The sequence below is a fragment of the Polyergus mexicanus genome, unplaced genomic scaffold (assembly GCF_030449975.1).
Source record: "Polyergus mexicanus isolate NDT 795.1 unplaced genomic scaffold, iyPolMexi1.0 SCAF_11, whole genome shotgun sequence".
Classification (NCBI taxonomy): domain Eukaryota; kingdom Metazoa; phylum Arthropoda; class Insecta; order Hymenoptera; family Formicidae; genus Polyergus; species Polyergus mexicanus.
The window spans coordinates 9,190,362-9,211,900 of record NW_027223331.1 but is presented as its reverse complement, the minus strand read 5'-3'; the positions used below and the strand labels follow the sequence as shown (position 1 = coordinate 9,211,900).

The following is a 21,539-nucleotide window of genomic DNA, read 5'->3' as shown; positions in this document are numbered from 1 at the left end:
ATTCTCGAATTTGTCTCCTTTGGAATTTATCTTTTAGAGATATAATGTGCAATTTGCTCTCCTATAAAATAACTTTGGATCCCTATATATCAATATTTAATATCGAACTTAAAGATTTAAATTTCAATTTCGATGAATTTGCGTTCGTACATACTATCGACATTGCTTGTCATTAGCATATACATGATTATACATTTAGATATTTTGAAATAAAGTTTCACGTTTGCCAAATGACAGATGAGATTATCACGTGATCGTTTGAAATAAGCATACGCGAGTTATACAATGCAATATGCAGTGCATGCGAGGAAATCCCGATTACCACCATTCAACCGTAAATTATGGTATACATAGCGTACCGAGAGAATATTTGCGATTCCTCGCTTGTGAATAATTACTACTGCCCCCCATTTATCTGCATAAGTATAATTTTATTACAGTATATTACATTCCACATAAATGAAATAAACAGTGCAATGTCTGATAATATGTGTCTGAAATACAAATTTAAATTTGAAAAAATTAAAAACTTTTACAAGTTGAGGAAATTTAGAGAAATAAAGTTGAGAATGTTACAAAATATAATAAACTAACTTTTGAAAATTAAAGCATAATCAGAATTTAACCATCAAAAAATGACGCAAATATAATAATACTGTAATAATATTGTTATTGTGTATTGTTCTTTAAATTTAGCGTGATATAATATATTTTTATTGTTAATTAATCGTAAACACTTATACACATTTAATATAATGTTTTAGCCAAAATAATTAAAGAGCGCGCATATTATTTAATATTAGCTATGAATACTCTCGCGGGTTAAATCGTAGTAAAGAAAGTTTTAGTAATCTCTTTTTTTGGATCAAAGTATATCTATAAAGCGAGGATCAGTCGATAATCCTGAAATGAATTTTGTCAATATAAAGCAGGTAAACCATGAAAAGCCCAGATAAACGGATTAGCCTTTGACGAAGAAGGCCTGAATTCTGTGGTACATATAATAATAGAAACAGCGAGCGCGAAAACGCGTAATAAAAGGACTTCACACTACAATTTGCCGATCTCATAAATATTTTCCTCTTGTACGAGAAAACTTTTAATCATTTTGATATGAATCGAATCTTTCTAGACATATAAGAATAGTTAATTTTCACATTGCGCGTTAATTAAACAAAAACGGTTCTCAACTTGTACATTTACTTTATATGTATTAGAATAAAAAAAAAACACACACACACACACACACACACACACGATAAAACTAAAAATAAAGAAAAACGCTTGAGATCGCCTGTTCAGATCTCATAAATCAAACGCCTCTGAGTCAAATGACAGTTATACTTCTGTCCCGAAATGATCGAGTGCGCCGAAAATGGCCGATAACGATGTCGCGAATAGACTTGTACTGTTTAATTATTTATTTCTTTTCAAATATTCTTACTCGACTCGATTCGCATTTATCATAACGATAAATGATATGTCAGCTTTCAACATTGATCGCTTGCTAAAATTCATAAAACTACATTTTTTCTAATCTTTTTCTAAGAAAAAAATAGCAATTTCGAAAACGAAACGTTTGCCCGTCCTATCGAAAAATCTATAGCAAAAACTGCTTTCATATTCTCACAAAAGACCAGCTTCAAGCCAATTTTCGAGAAATGGCTTACGCCACATTTATTCGTTAAAACGACGAGATGGACCGAGAGCTACGTCCCCTTGGACGTTTAGCAATCTTATCAAAATTATACGGAGATCACAACTCAGATATGATTCTTACCCTCGCAAGGGAACAGCGACACTATTGCCATCCTCGATGTGTAGTCGACGGCAAATACTCTCACGGTTGATTTTGTCGAGTCTCGTCAAGACTCTCCTTACGCGTCGTTTAGTCCGCGCTTTGGATCGCTTCGATTTGTGCACGAACAATTTTCCGCCTCTCAACGTCAGACCCGTTTACCTCTTCGGGATCACGAGCGAAAGGGAGCATGGAGAAAAACCACCAAAAACTTGTCAGCTAGTTTAAGCGCGAACAAAGGCCCACCCGTCGGCGCGCCGTGCCTCTAAACGTTGAGATTATCATTGTGCCGATATTTATCTGTCAGTTTCTAGCCGCGGTTCCTTGCCCGATCATTGTCGTGTGGTAGGATCAGTGAATTCCGGACCGTAGCCCACATTTTTCAGGTTGACAAATAGACGGACAATGAGACATTCCCCGACGCGGATAGAATAACACTATTTAACTACCGTAAACCTTCTTCGTCGACCGTCGCGATCCGGCTTTTGCATAAACCGATGAAAATTGAGCGTGTTTCAATGTAAATTCCGACACTGCCTTTTAAGCAGATTATATTGCGAATTTCTCATCGAGATTCTCGAACGGAACATATGCGGAATAAATATCGTGTTCAAAACGCAGCAGAAAATTAGGATACATATACATATATCAGCTGCATTAAGCGATGACTATCTCTCTTCTCTCTATACAGATTTCTATTTATATACGTATCAATAAATGTGATAAAAGTATATGTATATATATATATATATATATATATATATATATATATATATATATATATATATATAGAATAATGACTCTCTGTGCACTTCAAATATGTTTAAAGATAATAATTATAAAATTATTAAAATTATTTAAAAAAGAACAGATTCAGATTCTGAAATCAGTTCCGATATATTATATATGCATACATTGCTTTATTAACTGTTTTAAATAGACTCGTTTATCAAATTTGCATTTTTTTTTTTTTTTTTTAGAACTTAATGTATGGGCCACGAGTTTGTTATACTTTCAAAGCAATTTTCGTATTATTGTATACACACGGAAAAACATTAAAAGAATTAATTTACGTAAAAATTATAATTATATATATTTAAAAAATAACGAATAAATTATAATTTTATCTAGACAATGCAAAATAGATCTCTATCTTCTGTTAAGTTAACAGAAGATAAAAAAGAACAAAGTCATTGTTACATTTAGATTGCACAGTAAATAATAATGTTAACGTAATTTATATCTCTTGCTTTCAAATTTAAATAAGAATTTAAAAAAAAAAACAAAAAAATCTTTGCAAAAATGTTTAAACGAACAATTTTATGTCCTCTCTCTATCGAGCGAGCGTTTCACTGTCGAGCAGACAGCACGCTACAAAACCATCTGCTTTTACAGGGCATATTTGCCCCTTGTCGGTGCTGAGGAACTTGCCATCCGTGCACAGACATCCAACGATATCATAATCGTTATAAACATTAAATATTATGATACAACAAAAGATAGGAATTGATATTGAGATATAATGTAATATTATGTTTTAACATTTTTAATACTAGAAATGTAGAAAAATATATTTTACATTATACATATACATATATATATATATATGTATGTACGTATATTTGAAAAAAATATTATTAATTAAAATATTTATCCACACATATATATACATATTATCGCAAAAGGTATACGTATTATTGAAAGAAATACCATTTTAAGAATTTTGAAATATAAATAAATATTTATAAAAAAAAAATTAAATCTGATCTTTATACATAAAAATGTAAATAAATATTTTAATTAACAATATATTTTTCAAATTTATTTCAAATTACGCAATCTTTTAAGACTGCATTATCACGTGTATACAGCACAAAATTATGTGACTTATAGTGACTCTATAGAATAAAAAACATGCATATATATATATGCAAGCATAGCAGCATGACAAACTCACCACATTGACGAAATCCTGAAAAGTCACTGCCTGAACACGCGACTCTTTCGCTCTGGTCAGAAGTATATCGCGTTTGTTCGTCGGTATCTCCGCCTTCCATTCGGGGCTGTTTAAGGCTGTCAAAAAGTCCTCCAGTGGTATCTCTCCAAAACCCTCCGGATCAAACTGGACAATATAGAAACGAAATTTATAGACCTAGTCTATCGAAAATGGATAAATAAACGCTATAAATCTTGCATACCTTGTCAAAGAGCATTCGCCATTTCTGTAACATAAAAACAGTAAATTTATTTTAGTCATATTCGTTATTACAATCGAAAAAGATATCTTGTGAATTATACCATGCATTTTATAACTCGAAATTCTCTAAATTTTATATCTTGAAAAAAATAACGACATAATAGTATTATATATGTATCAACTCTCTATTACTAAATCAAGCTTTTACTGATAATTAATGATAAATTGTAGTATTTTAATGATTAAGAGAGAAACAACTTATTTTAATAATTAATAGCTAATTAGGCAATTAATGGTCGATCTCATCAATTTCGGAATGATGACTCACATCATTGAGTAATTCTCGCCTATATTCCGATTCGTCAATATCGATCTCCGAGGCCAGATCGGTGTGATCGGTAACGTATCCATCGTAATGCGCGCTATTCGCCTCACTGCGTGCATATTCTTCCTCCTCCTCGACAGCACCGGCGATGGTCGGTATAGAGGCACCGTTTGCCAGTAGCATTACCGCGCGCGGCACGAGGTCACCGGGTGAATCTCCTCATTCCTCCCTCTTTCTCGTATTTCCTGAAATACAAAAGGACTACGTACTAAACCATGCCATTTTTGAAGCGATCGATTTCGCCAACGTAAATTGATATTCACGGTACGATTGACCCTTGGTCGTATTTTGCATATACCCAACGATGACTCTTTATCAAATATATCCCAAGTATATTTGATGAACGTATTGCTATATTTTGAGTCTTCACTAAATTAATTTATTGATGTTTTGTATAAATTAAATAATTGCGATATTTAAAAGCAACGAAAACAATTTTGTAACTCGCTGTAAAAATATACAGATGGATTTTTTTTTTTTTTTTTTTTTTTTTTTTTTTTTTTTTTTAAGTAAAAACTGAAGAACCATTGCAGACAAACTATTTTTGTACGATAATTTGGAGATAGTAGCGTAATCGGCTGCGCGATTGCCAATGCAAGAAAATATTCGCCAGGCTTGAGAGATGAAGACGACGGAAGTAAGGGTATACAAGAGATATTGATCGTCCTTGCACTCCTTAAGGCGCATTAGTGCCCTTGAAACTAGCGTGCCATCCTAAAACGGCGCAATGTGGCACAGCATGTTCGCGTGGCGGTGCCGTTTCCATGGCAATGCATCGATGATGGGATCGCGCCGACCATCCGCCATGACGCATACACCGCGCGCACGGGATGCATCTCGTGATATTAACACGTATGTCATAATTAAACGACAAATAAACAACGATATCCTGGAGAAATTAAAGTATCCTTTGCAAAGTTAATATTCCTATTTCGCAATTTTAATATAATTAATGGGGATCTTGCGCGAATAATTCTAAAGTTCTTGTTATATTTCTGGCGATGAGATGTAAAAAATAAGGATCCGAAGATATGGGATGCAAAATTTTTTTCTCATTATATGAAAATTGACAATAACTTTTTTATTTCCAGCAAAATCGATTTGAGTTATAATAAAACTTCTCCCGATAAGAACACTTGAAAAGTTATTTATTTGAATTATATAAAGTTGTCCACATATTTTCTTTTTAGTCTTCTCTTTATAATTCGGCTATATATATTATTCTTTGAATATATTTACTTCTATTCTTATTTAAGAATAACTTCTTGTGATATATTCTATGTAATCCAACAATCTTTAATAACTATCGCGTAGTTCGATCAACATGAAACCATAACCATAGCGCATCCCAAGCGGTCTCATCCAAACCATAGTAACCTAACCCGAGCTCCTTCCCTTTCTTCCTCCCCCCCCCCTCTCTCCCTCTCTCTCTTTCTATCTCTCTTCATCGTATCCTTCTTTCGATGCTCGCGCAAACTACCCTTCATTTCGGGTAACGTCAACACGCGGGCTACCCCTCGGCGTCGTCTCGACTCCCGCAAAACCACCCGCATCCCCAACCTGCGTTCTCTCCCCTTATCTAGCCTTCCTCGTATATCGCGACGATGTCTCGTAGACGTGTCGTGCAAAACTCGGGTGTTAAACTGAGACGAGCGTAAGGTCATCGACCCTAGTTCTACAAAGTAGGTAGAGAGCTACTTGAAAAAGAAAAAAATTCAGAATCTCGTTATTTTCCCGATACTCTACAATTTTGACAGATATTAGATAGAATGTCACAGAGAATAAATATGAGATTTCAAGAAAAATCTCTACATCGGTTTTAAAATTTTTATGTTCAGAATTTTTGAGATATTAGCAAATTTGAGATATAATTATTTAATAGAATTCCTTCTCGCGATATTAAATAATTACGTATTCAAAATTATAATTTTGCGATAAAGCTTAAAGATCTAATGAAATATTCTTAGCGTACGCAGATTTTATTTGCCCTTTAAAAGCTTCAATCGATTATTGTAATTGTGCCATTAATTAATAAGTATCATTAATAAGTTAGGATTTCAATGCAACTTTTCACAAATCTAAAATTTTACATCAACAACTCGAGATAGTTTTTAACGCGCTGAAAATTCTGTCAAAATTATTATTCCGCACAGGGTGCAGAGACATCCCGATTCGTTCCTGATGCCGTTAGACGTATCCCTTTACAATTCACCCTACCATGAAGTTGCATTACTTTCGACACTGATCCGTGACGCGCTTGTAAGATTTGCACGAGGATTTGTACAGCACGTCACAAGTCAGTTTCATAAATAAGACGTGACGCGCAAGTAATCATGACGCGTTACTGAATATACTACATATTGTACATACTTATAATCTACGTACGGGTCAATATAATGGAATCTGTATAAGTGCACACCTGTATTTCATAGTAGAATGCATTCGGAATTGCTTATCGTGTGCTAACGATTATTAGCGAAAGTACGAGCGTAGATAAACGGAATACATTTCTTTATCAATCTTCTTCCCAAAGACAAGAACTTTAGAAACATAGAAATTCATACCAGACATATTATTTTATTTATTCATTTTGTTTTTATAACTATTTAATTTTAATTATTTAATTTTTTTTATTTAATTATTTATTTACCTATTTTTATCGAATATGCGGAATAAAAATATCTTTATCATTGTTTTTTACTTATCATCTTTTTATTATATTATTTCTTTATTTTATTATTATTTCTATAGTTTTAATATAATTTTTTTATTTGAGTTAAAGAATTGAAAAACCAAATTTCAATATTTTAAGTAATCGTAAAATGTGCAAGTTAGTCTAATCAGAATATTTTAATTACTTTGTTTTGTAAAGTGCATCGATTATTTCGGCCGCGAATATGATGAGTAACAATATTCATGTGAGTATAAATAAATCGAACAAAATTAATGATGTAATTTAAAAAGTTTAAAAAGTAGGTAGAAAGAGATAGAAGATATTTAACCAGATCCTCGCTAAACACGACATGCAACATATGCATATAAATACAAGCATGAATGCAAAGGAGAGAACACTACTAGATATTATTATTTGCACGACATTTGCACAACTCTCCTTTTTTATCTAATCTTTATATTAAAACGCATACCCGATTTACATCATGTCGTATCATGTCTTTGAGCGTATCAATGTATCGAGAGTAGATGAGCTAGATCAGAGGTTAAATCGATTTTAAACGTTGCGTGTAATATGTAGTATTCTCATAGTACAATATATAATATGTATTCATAGTATCGTCGAAATTAATTATTACCTTTTACAGAGAACGCAGTCCGCCGTTGACGAGATGATCCAGGAATGAACAGCCGCGAAGGAGCACATTCTCACACACACACAATCGCGATATTAGAATCTCGGAATTCGTTGGTGTCACATTTCGAGGTTGTGCGCGATCGTGATAGAGTACCAGCACCAAGCGAGACTCGGCGCTGCCTTCACGCGGGACGCGAAACGTCGATCTCCCGAGTTTCGAACACTCCCGAAACCGGAACCGGATCACGTTACACGCGACGACGTGCGACACACGTGCGCACCGAATCACGAAGAAACGAACGTAGCCGCGAGATCAACTGGCGGGCCGGCCGGCTTCCGTCCACGTGAGAATAATCGACGCGACAATCGAAAATATATCTCGTCGCGGAAAAGCATATTATTGGCAAAACTTGCGAATAAACGGAAAATAGTGAACTGTCACTTATCTCAACAGCTTCGCCGATTAATTAGTATCCATAATAATAGACAATTGAACACGAAACGATATATACTCAGTCAAAAAGAAATCGCGTAATTCAAGTATTGGCCCACAGAAACCGCATTCAAATTGATGCGATTCGCAATTACACAGATAAGTCCGGATATAAATATATACAATAGTATATATTAAGAAACGCTGAATCTATTTATAGCGTTCTCGATTCATATACCACCTCGATACTCGTCGATCGGGTCCGTAAACGAAATCGGCAGTCGTGTTATTTATATACTGTATCGCTACACTCGCGATTGGCCGAACGCGCCATGCGGACTGCGGCACGCGCGCGATCGATAATACAGGTTGTCGCGTGGCGATGGTGGCGTTGATGGTGATGATGGGGAGGGGGGTGGGGGGTGGGGTGGAAGGAGACGAGCGGCGTCCGTGGCGGCGATGGTCGCGCAGCGACGATCGCACGTGACAAGTCACCTGATCACGTTCAAGCCAGCGCGTGCGATAGATCACACGTGACTAGTAATTTGATCGTGTCCACGCGACGAGTCAGCTGATTTGGCCCGAGACGACGCGAGAGCGTCTCAAGCGTGTGTCAAGAACGGCGAACGGCGAGAGATTGTTACGATGTCGACGACGCTGACGGCGGAAAACGCGTCACGCGACTGACGGTGACGGCAAGTCTTGCCGCCCTCGCTGATTCATCCCCGACCTCTCCCCCGCTATATCTACCAACGACCCCTTCGATTCATTTCGTCTTTCGCCAACGCGCGCGGAGTCCAATGTCCGTTCGATCCAAATCGTAGATCCGAACTCTCTTTGCGTGCCCCCGACGTCACTTTGTAGTCGTCGACGTGACGCTAATTAACGGACCCCCCCCCCTCCCCCCGCAATCCTTTCTCCGTAATTGCGGAGATCTAGCGCGTTGACCGAAAATTGATCCGCGGAACGATTTATTTTCGAAATATCGCGATTGTTTCTACAATATTCTTCAATCCTTATAACTCGTACAACATTAGATATATGATACGATAAGGGACGATGGGAATTATGTATATGATAAGAGATTTATATTAACTATACAGTAATCTAATTACAATCTTCTAAAGTCCCATTTACATATCAAATGAATTATATATGTGAAATATTTCCTATATAACATATTGTATAAATATATATTGTATAAATTAATTACAAAATTATTTTAAAATAACAAAGAAAAAATAATTAACGAATAATTCATCTTTTACTTTACAAAGAAACTAAAAAATAATCTTGTTTGTAAAAACAAAAGTTTTTGTTTATTCTCGTACAGCACACACATTCACGTTTCAGGGGTATTATAAATCTCAGGATATATCGATCATCAGGATAGCCGACGTTACTTTGAGTATATTTCCATAACCATAAATATACATTGATGTAGTCGGTTGCAGCGAGAGATCAAAGATTATAAAAAGTCGGTCGCACGATACAGTATATGTGTATTATATAAAGCATGCGAATTGAATTTGTAACAAGTTGTATGTGTGCGTATATATATCGAAAAATGAATTTTCCAAGCTTCAAAGATTGACAATATCACGACATTTTTGTTTTCTGTTATAATCGTCATCTTTTATTATCGATATTTTTTAAAAGACACGTCTTTCAAATTAAAGAATATGTTAGAAAATTTCGATTGTTTAGAAAATGCTATACTTATTAATTACTTATTCATTCTTTGTTGCAGTGTCCCTTAATCATCGTCACATAAGCGATGATGATGTAACATGTAACTTCTCGTGAAAAACGACTAAAAAATATAGAATACAATTTCTTAATTAACGACAATTTGTATGTAATGGATTCACAATGAATATAGTCACCGACAAGATATACGGTAAACAGCGATATACACAGTAAAAGATATATGCATCAAACGATGATTTTACCGATAGTTTTGGCGAAAAAATTTTGGTTTTTGCTACGTAATTTTACGTAGCTCCTAAAATTAATGTAGATGACAGTACTGCACAAGACTATAGTGAACGTTCCACGATTACCGCTCTTTGTTTCTCCCTATTCATGGCAAACAGTCACATGATCGTGCATGGTTGATCGCGAATTGCGAGGCTCTGCTCTCAGCTCTCAGCATATTAGGTTAGGATAACGCTGTCAGTCAAGTATTGTCATGCCTCGAAGTTGACGTGGAGTTTACGCGAATTTGATCGCTATCAACATACGGAGACGGATGAGGAACGGCAACAAGGAGACCATGTCGTATCTACGCGATTGGCGACAGGCGTTGCGCGCACCACACGTCTACCGAGTGGCGAACAGCACCTTCCGCATTCAGAGTCAATTTTTAGCGCTGATTCTCCTCATCCTGAGCGTGCCAGTCTTTTTGTTGGCGTATCCACTGCTGCGTAGCGTCGTGTGCTCGCCGCCAAACCAAATCCTGACCCAGTGTCGTTATTACAAGTATAACAGAACGTATCCCATCTCAACGCCCATCAGGACTTCCAAGGGTATAACTTACAGGATAGCGATTGTAAGCGACCTAGATCACGATTCCAAACTCGCAGACAAGAGAGACACGTGGCATAGTCTTATGAAGACTGGCAGTTTGTATTGGAATCCTACTACTAATTTTCTCTCTGTTATCTGGGATGATAGAACTGTCATATTGTCCTCGTCGCTATCTATGAAAGGACGCGGAATGGAATTGTCGGAATTGGTGACGTTTGACGGTCGTCTATTGTCCTTTGATGATCGTACAGGAATGATATACTTTATCGAAGGTGATCAAGTTTATCCGTGGGTTATCTTGATGGATGGCAATGGTAAAAACATCAAAGGTATATAAGTTATGTAGCGAGTAATTAATATTATCGTCATTTGTGTAGCATGCGGGACATTTGTTTCATCTATTTTTAGGGTTTAAGTCCGAATGGGCAACTATCAAAGATGAACAATTATATGTTGGCGGTATGGGAAAAGAATGGACCACGCCATCCGGTGAATTTGAGCATAACAATCCATTATGGATAAAAGTAGTATCACCGCGCGGCGAGACTCATTCTGTCAATTGGATTTCCTACTACAAACGATTAAGGCAAGCGATTAACATCGAATATCCAGGTATGAGATATACTTATAGTTTATGACTGCGTGAATTAATTTATTATGTATATATATATTTTGAATAGGTTATATGATACATGAATCTGGAGCTTGGAGCGATATACATAAGAGCTGGTTCTTCTTGCCCAGAAGATGTTCCCATGAACGTTACAACGAGTCAAGAGATGAGACAATGAGTTGTAATATCATGCTGACCGCAGATGAAAACTTTATTGATATTAAAGTGCGTTTTTAATAATTGATTACATCGAATGTATTTTGATATCTTGATAGATTGTAGCAACAGTTTTGAAATTTATTGTAGGTCACTCATGTCGGAGATCTAATTCCAATCAGAGGTTTCTCCAGTTTCAAGTTCCTTCCTGGTTCACAGGACTCTATTATAGTAGCATTGAAGACTGAGGAGTATCAAGGGCGTACTGCTACATACATCATGGCCTTCACAATAGAAGGAACAATAATAATGCCAGAGAGCAAAGTGATGGACAAAAAATTCGAAGGATTAGAATTTATATGACATTCCATTTAGGAATAGTCATTAATTGTTTAATAAAATTGTAAATAGATGTACAGAGAATGTGCAACTTTAAATTTGTACAACTAGAATTGCAACAAATTTAATCAGTAAAATAAATACTAAGATATAATTTAAACTAGTATAAATAAAAACTAAGATCGTCTCTTTGAATAATCAATATTGTTACATTCAAAACGCCAGGGTACAAATTTTATTCTCGTTAACATAGATCAAAAATAGCAATTATATAAGAGTATGTACACTGGAGTGATAATTGTAAATATTCATGTATATACTAATCAATGTATTTTAAATCGGTACTTTTATTTCGTTTTATACGTAAGTTTGCGATTATGTTAAAAAATAAGTTATAAAAATATACGATATATATTTCATTTTGTGTGTATACTATATATATATATTATTCTTAATTGTGTTAAATTATAATATTTTTCTTATTGTAAAAAAATATCGGATAAACCAAGCAAACGTTTCCAAATGTCTGAAGCAGTATAGAAGAATCCCATAAAAGGATACTAATTTTCTAGACATTCTTTTACACATTTGTCTTCATGTTTTTTGAGCTTTATATAATTGTATGTCAAATTTTCTTCCTTTTGTTTTCCTCGTTCCGCGCGCGTTCAGGGTCACAATACTATGCGAAAATCAATAATACATGTATATATCTAGACAGAAGGTGGTGGCAGCAGCACTGCGTTTCTTCGAGGGTTTAGTCAACCCGATGCATTGCGGAGATACAGTTCGTGGCTCCAGCGTGTTGCATGTACTACACTACGGGTTCACGCGCAGTTGTACAATACTTGCTCGCAATCTCTTTTTCGAGAAGTATATTTATATAATATCCGCTAATACTATCGAACTGTCATGAGAAACGAAAGTGGAAAATTTTACATCCCATTTAAAGGGTCTGTCTGCAGTCTGTATTTACACTTTTGTATTTAGATGAGAGTGAAAATCGTTTTTGCTCCGAAAATCTCAAGGAATAACAATACTCAACGAAGGATTTCAGCTATTCATTGCATCGTATGTGTTATAAAAAAGAAAGATTGATAAAGGAGATAAAAATGCACGAATAGAGATTGCGAAGGATTATATATACGATGACAGAAGGTTACATAACAAATGCACAAGTGGATTGAATTCTTTAATCACATCAAGCATGAATTTATCTGTATGAATACTTTGTTATATAAAATGAATATAATTTCGTCTTCTAGTCGCTTAATTTAATGCTTCAGATCAAGCAAAAAGAAACAAAACAAAAAAACTTGCTATTTTATACAACATTAATATTTAATGTTACTAGGAAGGAATGTTGCAATCCTTAAATATGAAAAACGCATTAAAAACAGTTTTTCCTACTCTACAATCTCTGCAAGAAGAAAATGCAGCATTTGTAAGAATACTTCGTATCATTTCTGATACCGATGATAGCGCGATCGCAAGGCGATCGACACTCTCGTGACGTAAATGATTGTATTCCATGAACTATATATTTTTCCGTAACTATCGAATTTGTTTTTCGGAACAAACAAGTTTGGAATAAATCAACGATTATTTAGCATGCTCGCGAAAAAAGATAAGCAGTGACCTTGAGTCAAATTTCGACTGATAAGTCCCGCATAGTGGAAAGATGCTGTCTACTTGCTGACGAACACGTGGTCGACAAGTTCGCAAAAGATTTTTATTCGTCTAAATATCATCCTAAAATCATTTTGAACATAATGGCAACGGGGGAAGACTCGACGAAGGATTGGAACGTCGCTAGAATCGGTATCTCCCTGCTGTTGAACAACAAAATCGAGGAGGCTGAGGCTCTGTTTACCGAGCATCCTCATAGCTTCCATGTCAAAGCCGGTCGCTGCTTTGTCCTCTTCATGGTATGTAATCGCGTGATGAGGCATATCGATTCCACAATACGCTCCGACGAAGTATATACTTAACAACTCAAGGCCGGGAAAGAATGTTGTTACCTAATTGATTCTATTAATAAACGCAAAAACATATGCATCGGAAAATAAAAGATCAATACTAATTTTTAATATAGGCAGATTAAATAAAGATTATCTCAATTCCGTTATGATGTAATGAAACAACGGGAAGAAACAAATAAGCTTGGATTTACAAGAGATACAATATGTGGGCTTGAATATTTTAATGTCTGATAATTTTTAATGTAATTTAATGAATCTTGCAGAATGCTCTGATGACTTTCGAAGATGATAAGCTTCAACAAGCCATGTTATTACTTAAGGATATGGAACGGGAATGTGCGGGCGATATTGGGTGGCTAAAGTCCGTGAAAAGTAAAGTGTTTCGAGCAGAAGAGACCGACGTAAATATTTTTTCAGCAGAATATTAATATAATTTCATTTATAATTAGTTTGAATTTTTATAGAAACACAGAGGCTCATTATATTTAATTGTGCTAATAAAAATTAAAATTAATATAATTAAAAAAAGAGATATTTTTTCATAATATATATCAAGAATATTGAAGAACAAGATTCAATCATAAAGAAATAATTACAAAACTCAATAAATTTCAGAAGGATTATATAAATAAGTTGGAGCGGCAAATCATTCTAGCAGATTCGCAAGTATGTTCGGCCTTATTAACGCTTCTCCAACAAGAATTAACCGGATATGTACGTGGTGGTTGGATGCTTCGTAAAGCTTGGCGAGTTTATCAGCATGCGTATAATCAGATTTCGCAGCTATATCGGCGCACCTTCGGTACAAATCCGACGAGTACGTCATCACTTATGATTCGTAATACGAGGAAAGATTTAAAAAATTAGAATTTTAAATTTTCAATTGTAACAGTTTAGCACAAATATTTTGCGATTAATCTTAATCAAATTTTAATCTATTATTTGTTATTAAGCGCAGTATTATTGCGAATAAATAAATTAATCATAATTCAAAGTTTGCAATACGTACAATTTTAATAATTAAGATCGGATTAATTTAATCGTAATTGCTCAATAAATTTTCTTCTTGTGTCAATTTTTTTTTATTTTATTTTTTTTATTATTTGTATTTGACAACTTAATTGTGCTTTTTATAAGGAATATAAATTATTAAAATACAAATTTTGTCAGGCACTTTTGATAATTTCGCTACTTTCCGTAGGACTCAGTCCGTACTGCGGCATTCCCACAAGCAACGGATCCTCTTTGCAGAGTCCGCAAAGCCCAGAATCCTCGGAATGGTCGATACCCTCCTGCAACGGTTACGTGAACAACGTGACACCCGTATCGTCGCCATCAGGTCTGCGAAGCTCTCTATCAATGTTCTTCTCGCTCACTGGCATCACGTCCGAACAACAGACACCGTAATTGTTGTTTCTTCTTACAAAATTTCTCGTTTCTTTTTGCCCTTTATCCACTATCTTTTCCGAGAGAAAGATTCCGCCGTCGATTACGTATCTCGGCATCTTATATTCCGCGTATAATCCGTTTACTCGATATCAACAATTCGTATAAACTCGCACCGGTAAACTCACACACTTGCCTCGCGCACATGCTTCGCAAAAGATTGTGCAGTTAGCTTGAATCATCTTGCTTCGTTCCTTTGTTCGCACGTTTAAATTCACGCGAATCTCAGCATTAAAAATATAATTGAAGTGGAATATATTTCACAGCTTCGTGGAACCTACGGAGGTGACACGCTTAATGTCGGCCGCGAGTTTCGGTTACGGTATATACCAGCTATGCGTGAGTCTTTTGCCGCCCTCCCTGCTGAAGGTGATCCATTTCTTGGGTTTCGAAGGTGACAGACAGGCTGGTCTTGCCGCCCTTATGTACGCACGAGTCAGCGAGGATATGCGCGCACCGCTCGCTACGTAAGTTTATCGTGAATATAAAATATTTGCGTAGCAATGTAAAAGAATTGGCTACTTGTAAAAGATATTTTTTACGAGCATGATATTTATCGCTGCTGCTTTCTCATGCCAAATCTTTATTTTTTATTTGATTATATAATATACTGATTGATTATTTATGTATAATATATTATACATAAAAATAAATGTTTCCATTGTGTTGTGTTTATACAATATATTATATTTTGAAAGATATTTTATATACTATATATGTATAATATGTGGCTCGATCGGTCGACAATATATTGCAATTTTAATTTATTGTTAGATTATCTCTTCTTTGGTATCACACAATCGTACGTCCGTTTTTCGCACTTGATGGTTCCAATGTGAAAGCGGGCGTCGCAGTAGCAAAACAGCTGATAGCTGAATGTCATTCCGAATTTCATAGCTCTGCACTCTTTCTTTTCTTCGCTGGTAGAGTGGAACGTCTAGAGGTATTAATAAATTAACCAATTAATTATTAAGCATACAGATACAAAGTCTTAAGATTTCTTATTTATTAGATATAAAAAAAGTAATGTGTTTTTTTTTACTCTAATGATGTTGTCTCGTAGTCAAATGTCAATGCAGCACTTGAAGCGTACGGCAAAGCTGTGGAGATTTCGACTCAACGTGAAATCAAATTATTGTGTTTGCACGAAGTGGCTTGGTGTCATTTGATATGTTTGAGTTACGAGGAAGCGTATCGATCCTTATTGCAATTGCAACATCAGTCTAGATGGTCCAAGAGCTTTTACGCGTACCTAGCAATGGGTAATTTCAACGCCATTCTAGCGTTCAAATAAGCGAGCTCGAATTTCTTTATTATATTATCTTTGCAGTCTGTTGTGGAGCAAACGGCAAATTTGACGATCTGCTAACAACTTATGATAAAATACTTCACTGGTTCCACGAGATGAACAAGGAGACGCAACTCGGCGCTTTCATCTTGCGTAGAGTGCCAAAACTCATTGACAAGGACACCGAGCGTCCTTATACACTTCTGTATTATAGATTGCTCGTATATGAATTATTGTACTTATGGAATGCCATGCCGTCCTGTTCCACTGAATCGCTGCGTAGAATATTATGGGGTAATATTATATAATCGATTGATTTTCGGTCAAATAACTTAAATTCGGTCAAGTAACTTAATTTCAAGTAACATTAAAAATAAAAAATAAAAATAGCTAAATAATTGAAACGTTATTTGGAAACGTTTTTTAATATTGGATGTCTTTTTAATCATTTGTACTACAAAATTTCTTTACATCTCACCGATATTACTTGACTCTATTATCAGAATGTAAGAAAAACCATTCAGAGGAACCGATGGTGGGTCTGGCTGCTCTTTTGGAAGGTGCAGCGTCTTTCTATTTGGGAGATACTGAAGCGGCTATTAAAAGTTATCGAAACTGTCTGAAACGTAGATATCCGTCCAAGGACGAGTACGATCAGCATATTAGTGCGTTTGCTCTTTACGAACTGGGAAGTAATCTTTGCAACAATAACGTAAGTATCCTAAATATATATATATACATTTGCTATCTGTGTCAAATTTTTTTTTACATAAATTTGTCTGTTTTTGTTATTTTTACAGTAATTTTGTCATATTTCAGAATCCCAACGAAGGCAAAAGTTTCTTATTGAAGGCACAAACTCAATATAGAGATTACGACTTTGAAAGTCGACTTAATGTGCGTATACATTCCGCTCTGAAAAATATACAATGATCTCAGTTTGTAATCGTCCGATATTACATTATAATATAAAATAATTTTAACAACAAGCAACACATTTATGTTCCATAGATTCGTCAATAACATTTTATGTGCGTTTTATTTGATCCAAAATATATATTTCAGTTAATAATAAAGATCGATACAAAGATAAGATTAACAATGCAGACAGTCTATATTTGTACTCAGAGATGTAATTTTATGGTTATTTTATTTTTGTCTTTATTTTATTAATATTATGCTATATATATATATATATATATATATATATATATATATATATATATATTACACATATTAAAGAATATTATATATAAACAGAACTCTCATATTAAAATTTTAAAAATGAAAGAAATTTAAAAGCACACACATAAATGGACATCGTGTCTTGAAATTTACGATTTATAAAAGCGACAAATTTTATTTACAAAAATTTATATGCTAAGCTTTTCGATAGACAATTGATTCATACAAAATGAACGTTTCTTTCGTCTAGAAAAATATGTATACACAAAGGAACTGGATCGCATCTCTTGTATCTGCACGATCGTTTGTATAAATAAGCTATTCACTCGTAATCATATATATATATATATATATATATATATATATATATATATATATATATATATATATATATACATATATCCTGTATATCCGAAAGTAACAGAAGAATAGTGTACGACAATATATTTGAACATTACATCAAAATGGAATGGAATTTTTCTCTTCCATCTAAAATTATTATTTTGTAATTCTTTAATAAATATTTATGCGCTATCATGCTTGGCTCTTTTTGCCATTTTATTCGACATTCTTGATTTTATTATTTTGTCACTGGCACTTTTTATTCCGCATTTTTGCTCTTTATATGTATTTTTCTCTTTTCTTTATTTTTTTTGCATGTTATATATAGTAATCTATTTTGAGAATTGCCTTTCATTTTTTTTTACAATATATCGATTATGTAGTGGTCGTAATATTGATTCAAACTTTGACATATACTTTTAGCGAAACACGTGCGATCACGTTGCTCATAAAAAGCATCTCTGGCAAAATCTAGATAAATTAATCTTTATCGATTCTTTTTGACATATCTTCTTGTTTATATTTTGAAAGCGCTTCAGACACAAGTGCATAATGAAAGGACGCTGATGAGTGCGCGAAATACGTTCTGTTGCGTTAACGCAGGAAATTGTCCGGGTATTTCGGCTAGCTGCAATCAACGATCCGCATGGTACACGAAACTAATCAGACCCTTCGTTTTCTGCGTTATCACGTCGATGCTCGGTATGTTAGAGATTGATCCAATTATTTAACTTGCTAAAAAAGTATCAATAATCTTTACTTTTATGCATAATCTTCTCTATACATAATGAATATTATTAAATTTTAATTCAAAAAGTGAATTTTGAAAGTGTTTCTCTCAATTTTTAGCAATGTCCGTATCCCATCTTTGCGATAAATATTCCGCTAGCGCATCATTCAAGACGATCAAGGCAGACTTAAGAAACCTGAGAACTCATTTGGGAACTCTCTCGGTAATTGTTTGCTAATAAAAACGATTTTATGTGCAAACGATCTTTTCTTAGCATAACTTTTTTTTACTTTGATTATTACACGATATAATAAATGCTCTGCTAATTCTGTAAAAATTGCAATTAGCTGGAAGTGAAAAATGTAATGGAGATGCGCGACGAATTGAAAAGCAAATTGAAGGAAGTGGGCAACGTGATTCCGAAAATGTCAGAAGCTATTCTTAACCTGAGAAACGAAGTGTCCGAGGGTAAGAAAGGTGCGATGTGTAAATGTTGACCGGATATTGCGCACGGTGCAGTGGCATTTCTTTGACGTCAAAGATATCGATTAAATAAGTAGAGCGACATATTGCACAGCTTATTTTCATGCCGACAGATTTTCGTTTATAATAAACTAAAAGTCTTTCTCTATCATTCATGCGCATGTAACACTATTTGGGTTATATTTTTATTTTTATCTTTCCATTCGATAAAATTATATTACTTATACCATCTGTCTTTTGTCAGTTATTAACGTTTATCGCTAGTACATATTGCGACAGAAATGAATCTGCATACGAAGAATTTGCTGAAAGCTCTATCACCGGAAACCGTCAAGAATATGGTAAGAAACGAATTACAGACGTACGATGCCGATAAAACTGGAAGAACGGATTATGCTCTTGAAACTTCAGGTTTTATTCAACAGTCTATTTTTATTTAGCTCTTTCTATAGTTAATGCATTAATTAAAAGGGCGATCTTGTGACCTGTTAATAATCTTGTGCGTAAAAAGTGAATAAAAAGTGGCCTTTAAACTTCTTTTTTTTCAGCTCTTTAGCGTAGAAAAATAACTTTTTTTTTTTTTTAATAGTAATCAATTTCTTCTTAAACATATGGTTTTCCTTAGAATGGCGTGCATCATTTAATTCCAAATATATCACAAAGAAAATTATATGTGCAATAAACATTTCTGCAATTAATAATTATAAAATTATTATTTGTTTAAAAACTAATATTGTATTAATGAAAAACTGGTAATTATAATCGCGCATCTCTTTAAAGCATTATCGCACGTATTTTTATATAGGTGGTACGATCCTTTCAACACGAAACACCGAACCCTATTCGAACGGCGCACCTGTGCTCAATTTGTTCGGCATACCGCTTTGTCAGCAGCAAAACACACCCCGAGCCGTGATACAGGTTACCTGAATATATCTAATTTCACTATCGTTCTAACCCGAAAGTATTCACCAGACCGGCGTTTTGCCGGGCGAATGCTGGGCCTTCAAGGGTAGCCGCGGCAGCGTGGTGATCCGACTACTCGGCCAGGTGCACGTGTCCGGAATCAGCCTCGAACATATTTCCCCGTTGATATCTCCAACTGGGGAAACCGCCACAGCTCCTAGAGATTTTTCTATTTGGGTAAACCGATTTTATAGCAATATCACACATATAGTTTGTGTATATTTTAATATAACTATATTATAGTATAACGTACCTACCACATACTTGTACATTGCAATATACATATATTCTGTGTATGTATATCATTCATTACTGTGAACAGCTGTATACTAATTATTATGCGTACATGTCCTTTTAGGGTTTGGCAGATCTTGAGGATGAAAAGCCTTTCTCATTTGGCACATTTACGTACGACAATACTGATTCGCCGTTGCAATACTTTGAGATCCAGGTAGAATTTTGGATACTTTTAATTAACATTTGTCGTAAAAGATTTTAATACTGGCGGTTTTTTATTTTTAATTATATAAAATTAAAATTATAGAATCGATCGAAAGAAGCATACGAGATAATCGAGTTGAAAGTCCATTCCAACAGTGGTAATCTAGAGTACACGTGTATTTACAGAATACGAGTGCATGGTATGCTTAATAGAATATGAGTATGAATCCGAAAAAGACAACAGGTATTCGAAAATTAAAATGTTTCAAAATTATGGCAAACCGAAAAATATAATTTAACGAAAAATATATTTTACAGATGAATCGGACGGATCAACTACGACAAAAGTTAATAAATCTAATCAATATTTTAAGATTCACGAAATATGACATTACGCGCATACAGAGCACTTTTAGTCTTCCAAAATATAAAATTAATAATTAGTTTATAAGTTAAAGCGAAGATTTGTTCTGTAGAATTAAAATTTTTGTTTTTAGAAATTTTTATAGTTGATATAAAATTTTCGTGGTATAGTCATTATAAAAAAATTAATTCGACATAAAATAATATTTACGATTTTGAAATTAAATTCTACAAGGCTAAATCTTTATTTTAAATCATAAATTAATTATTAAGTTTATATTTTAAAAGGTTAAAAGTATGCTTTGTGCATGCGCAATGTGGAATTCATCTCAATTCAGAATCTCGAAATGTATTAGATTTATTAACTTTTGACGTAACTGATCTGTTCAGTTCCTTCTTAAGCAAAATATAATTTACAACGGATTTTTTATCAAAGTAATTTATACAAGATTTCTGTGGAATGAATATAGATAGATACTATACGATGCCGCTTGATATCAAAGAATCCGATATAGCGATAATGTAATATTGATCAAGCACTGAATGTAAATCAGGA

General features: G+C 34.3%; 3 protein-coding genes across 3 annotated transcripts in view; 2 read left to right on the top strand and 1 right to left on the bottom strand.

Moving 5' to 3' along the window:
- The window catches only part of Stet (stem cell tumor), a 357,711-nt gene extending 349,729 nt beyond the window's left edge, over positions 1 to 7,982 (bottom strand). Inside the window, exons 1-4 of the mRNA XM_070304381.1 lie at positions 7,692 to 7,982; positions 4,324 to 4,565; positions 3,997 to 4,020; positions 3,756 to 3,920 (exon numbers count right to left, since the gene is read on the bottom strand). Coding sequence (XP_070160482.1) covers positions 3,756 to 3,920; positions 3,997 to 4,020; positions 4,324 to 4,503 — 369 coding nt within the window. The 5' untranslated portion in view covers positions 4,504 to 4,565; positions 7,692 to 7,982. The remainder of the gene's footprint in view (positions 1 to 3,755; positions 3,921 to 3,996; positions 4,021 to 4,323; positions 4,566 to 7,691) is intronic.
- Positions 7,983 to 10,208: 2,226 nt separating this feature from the next.
- On the top strand, positions 10,209 to 12,121 carry LOC138937541 (soluble calcium-activated nucleotidase 1). Its single transcript, XM_070303911.1, has 4 exons — positions 10,209 to 10,981; positions 11,061 to 11,264; positions 11,333 to 11,490; positions 11,572 to 12,121. The coding sequence occupies exons 1-4, from the start codon at positions 10,375 to 10,377 to the stop codon at positions 11,782 to 11,784; spliced, it is 1,182 nt and encodes a 393-aa protein (XP_070160012.1). The 5' UTR covers positions 10,209 to 10,374; the 3' UTR covers positions 11,785 to 12,121.
- A 417-nt stretch (positions 12,122 to 12,538) lies between these two features.
- Positions 12,539 to 21,535, top strand: LOC138937867 (tetratricopeptide repeat protein 39C). The gene is made up of 18 exons (XM_070304514.1): positions 12,539 to 13,685; positions 14,003 to 14,140; positions 14,355 to 14,556; positions 14,941 to 15,142; positions 15,452 to 15,652; positions 15,960 to 16,128; positions 16,249 to 16,447; positions 16,516 to 16,767; positions 16,977 to 17,185; positions 17,293 to 17,394; positions 18,510 to 18,702; positions 18,850 to 18,953; positions 19,078 to 19,198; positions 19,493 to 19,624; positions 20,019 to 20,134; positions 20,189 to 20,356; positions 20,538 to 20,630; positions 20,724 to 21,535. The coding sequence occupies exons 1-18, from the start codon at positions 13,530 to 13,532 to the stop codon at positions 20,838 to 20,840; spliced, it is 2,874 nt and encodes a 957-aa protein (XP_070160615.1). The 5' UTR covers positions 12,539 to 13,529; the 3' UTR covers positions 20,841 to 21,535.
- Positions 21,536 to 21,539: the final 4 nt, after the last annotated feature.

What these genes read in the sequence shown, in the direction of transcription:
- LOC138937541 (XM_070303911.1), top strand. Translation starts at nt 10,375, where the DNA reads ATGAGGAACGGCAACAAGGAGACCATGTCGTATCTACGCGATTGGCGA. An exon ending in CAATGGTAAAAACATCAAAG is followed by an intron (nt 10,982 to 11,060) that starts GTATATAAGTTA and finishes ATCTATTTTTAG; the next exon opens with GGTTTAAGTCCGAATGGGCA. An exon ending in AAAACTTTATTGATATTAAA is followed by an intron (nt 11,491 to 11,571) that starts GTGCGTTTTTAA and finishes AATTTATTGTAG; the next exon opens with GTCACTCATGTCGGAGATCT.
- LOC138937867 (XM_070304514.1), top strand. Translation starts at nt 13,530, where the DNA reads ATGGCAACGGGGGAAGACTCGACGAAGGATTGGAACGTCGCTAGAATC. An exon ending in GCTGCTTTGTCCTCTTCATG is followed by an intron (nt 13,686 to 14,002) that starts GTATGTAATCGC and finishes TGAATCTTGCAG; the next exon opens with AATGCTCTGATGACTTTCGA. An exon ending in ACGTCCGAACAACAGACACC is followed by an intron (nt 15,143 to 15,451) that starts GTAATTGTTGTT and finishes TATATTTCACAG; the next exon opens with CTTCGTGGAACCTACGGAGG.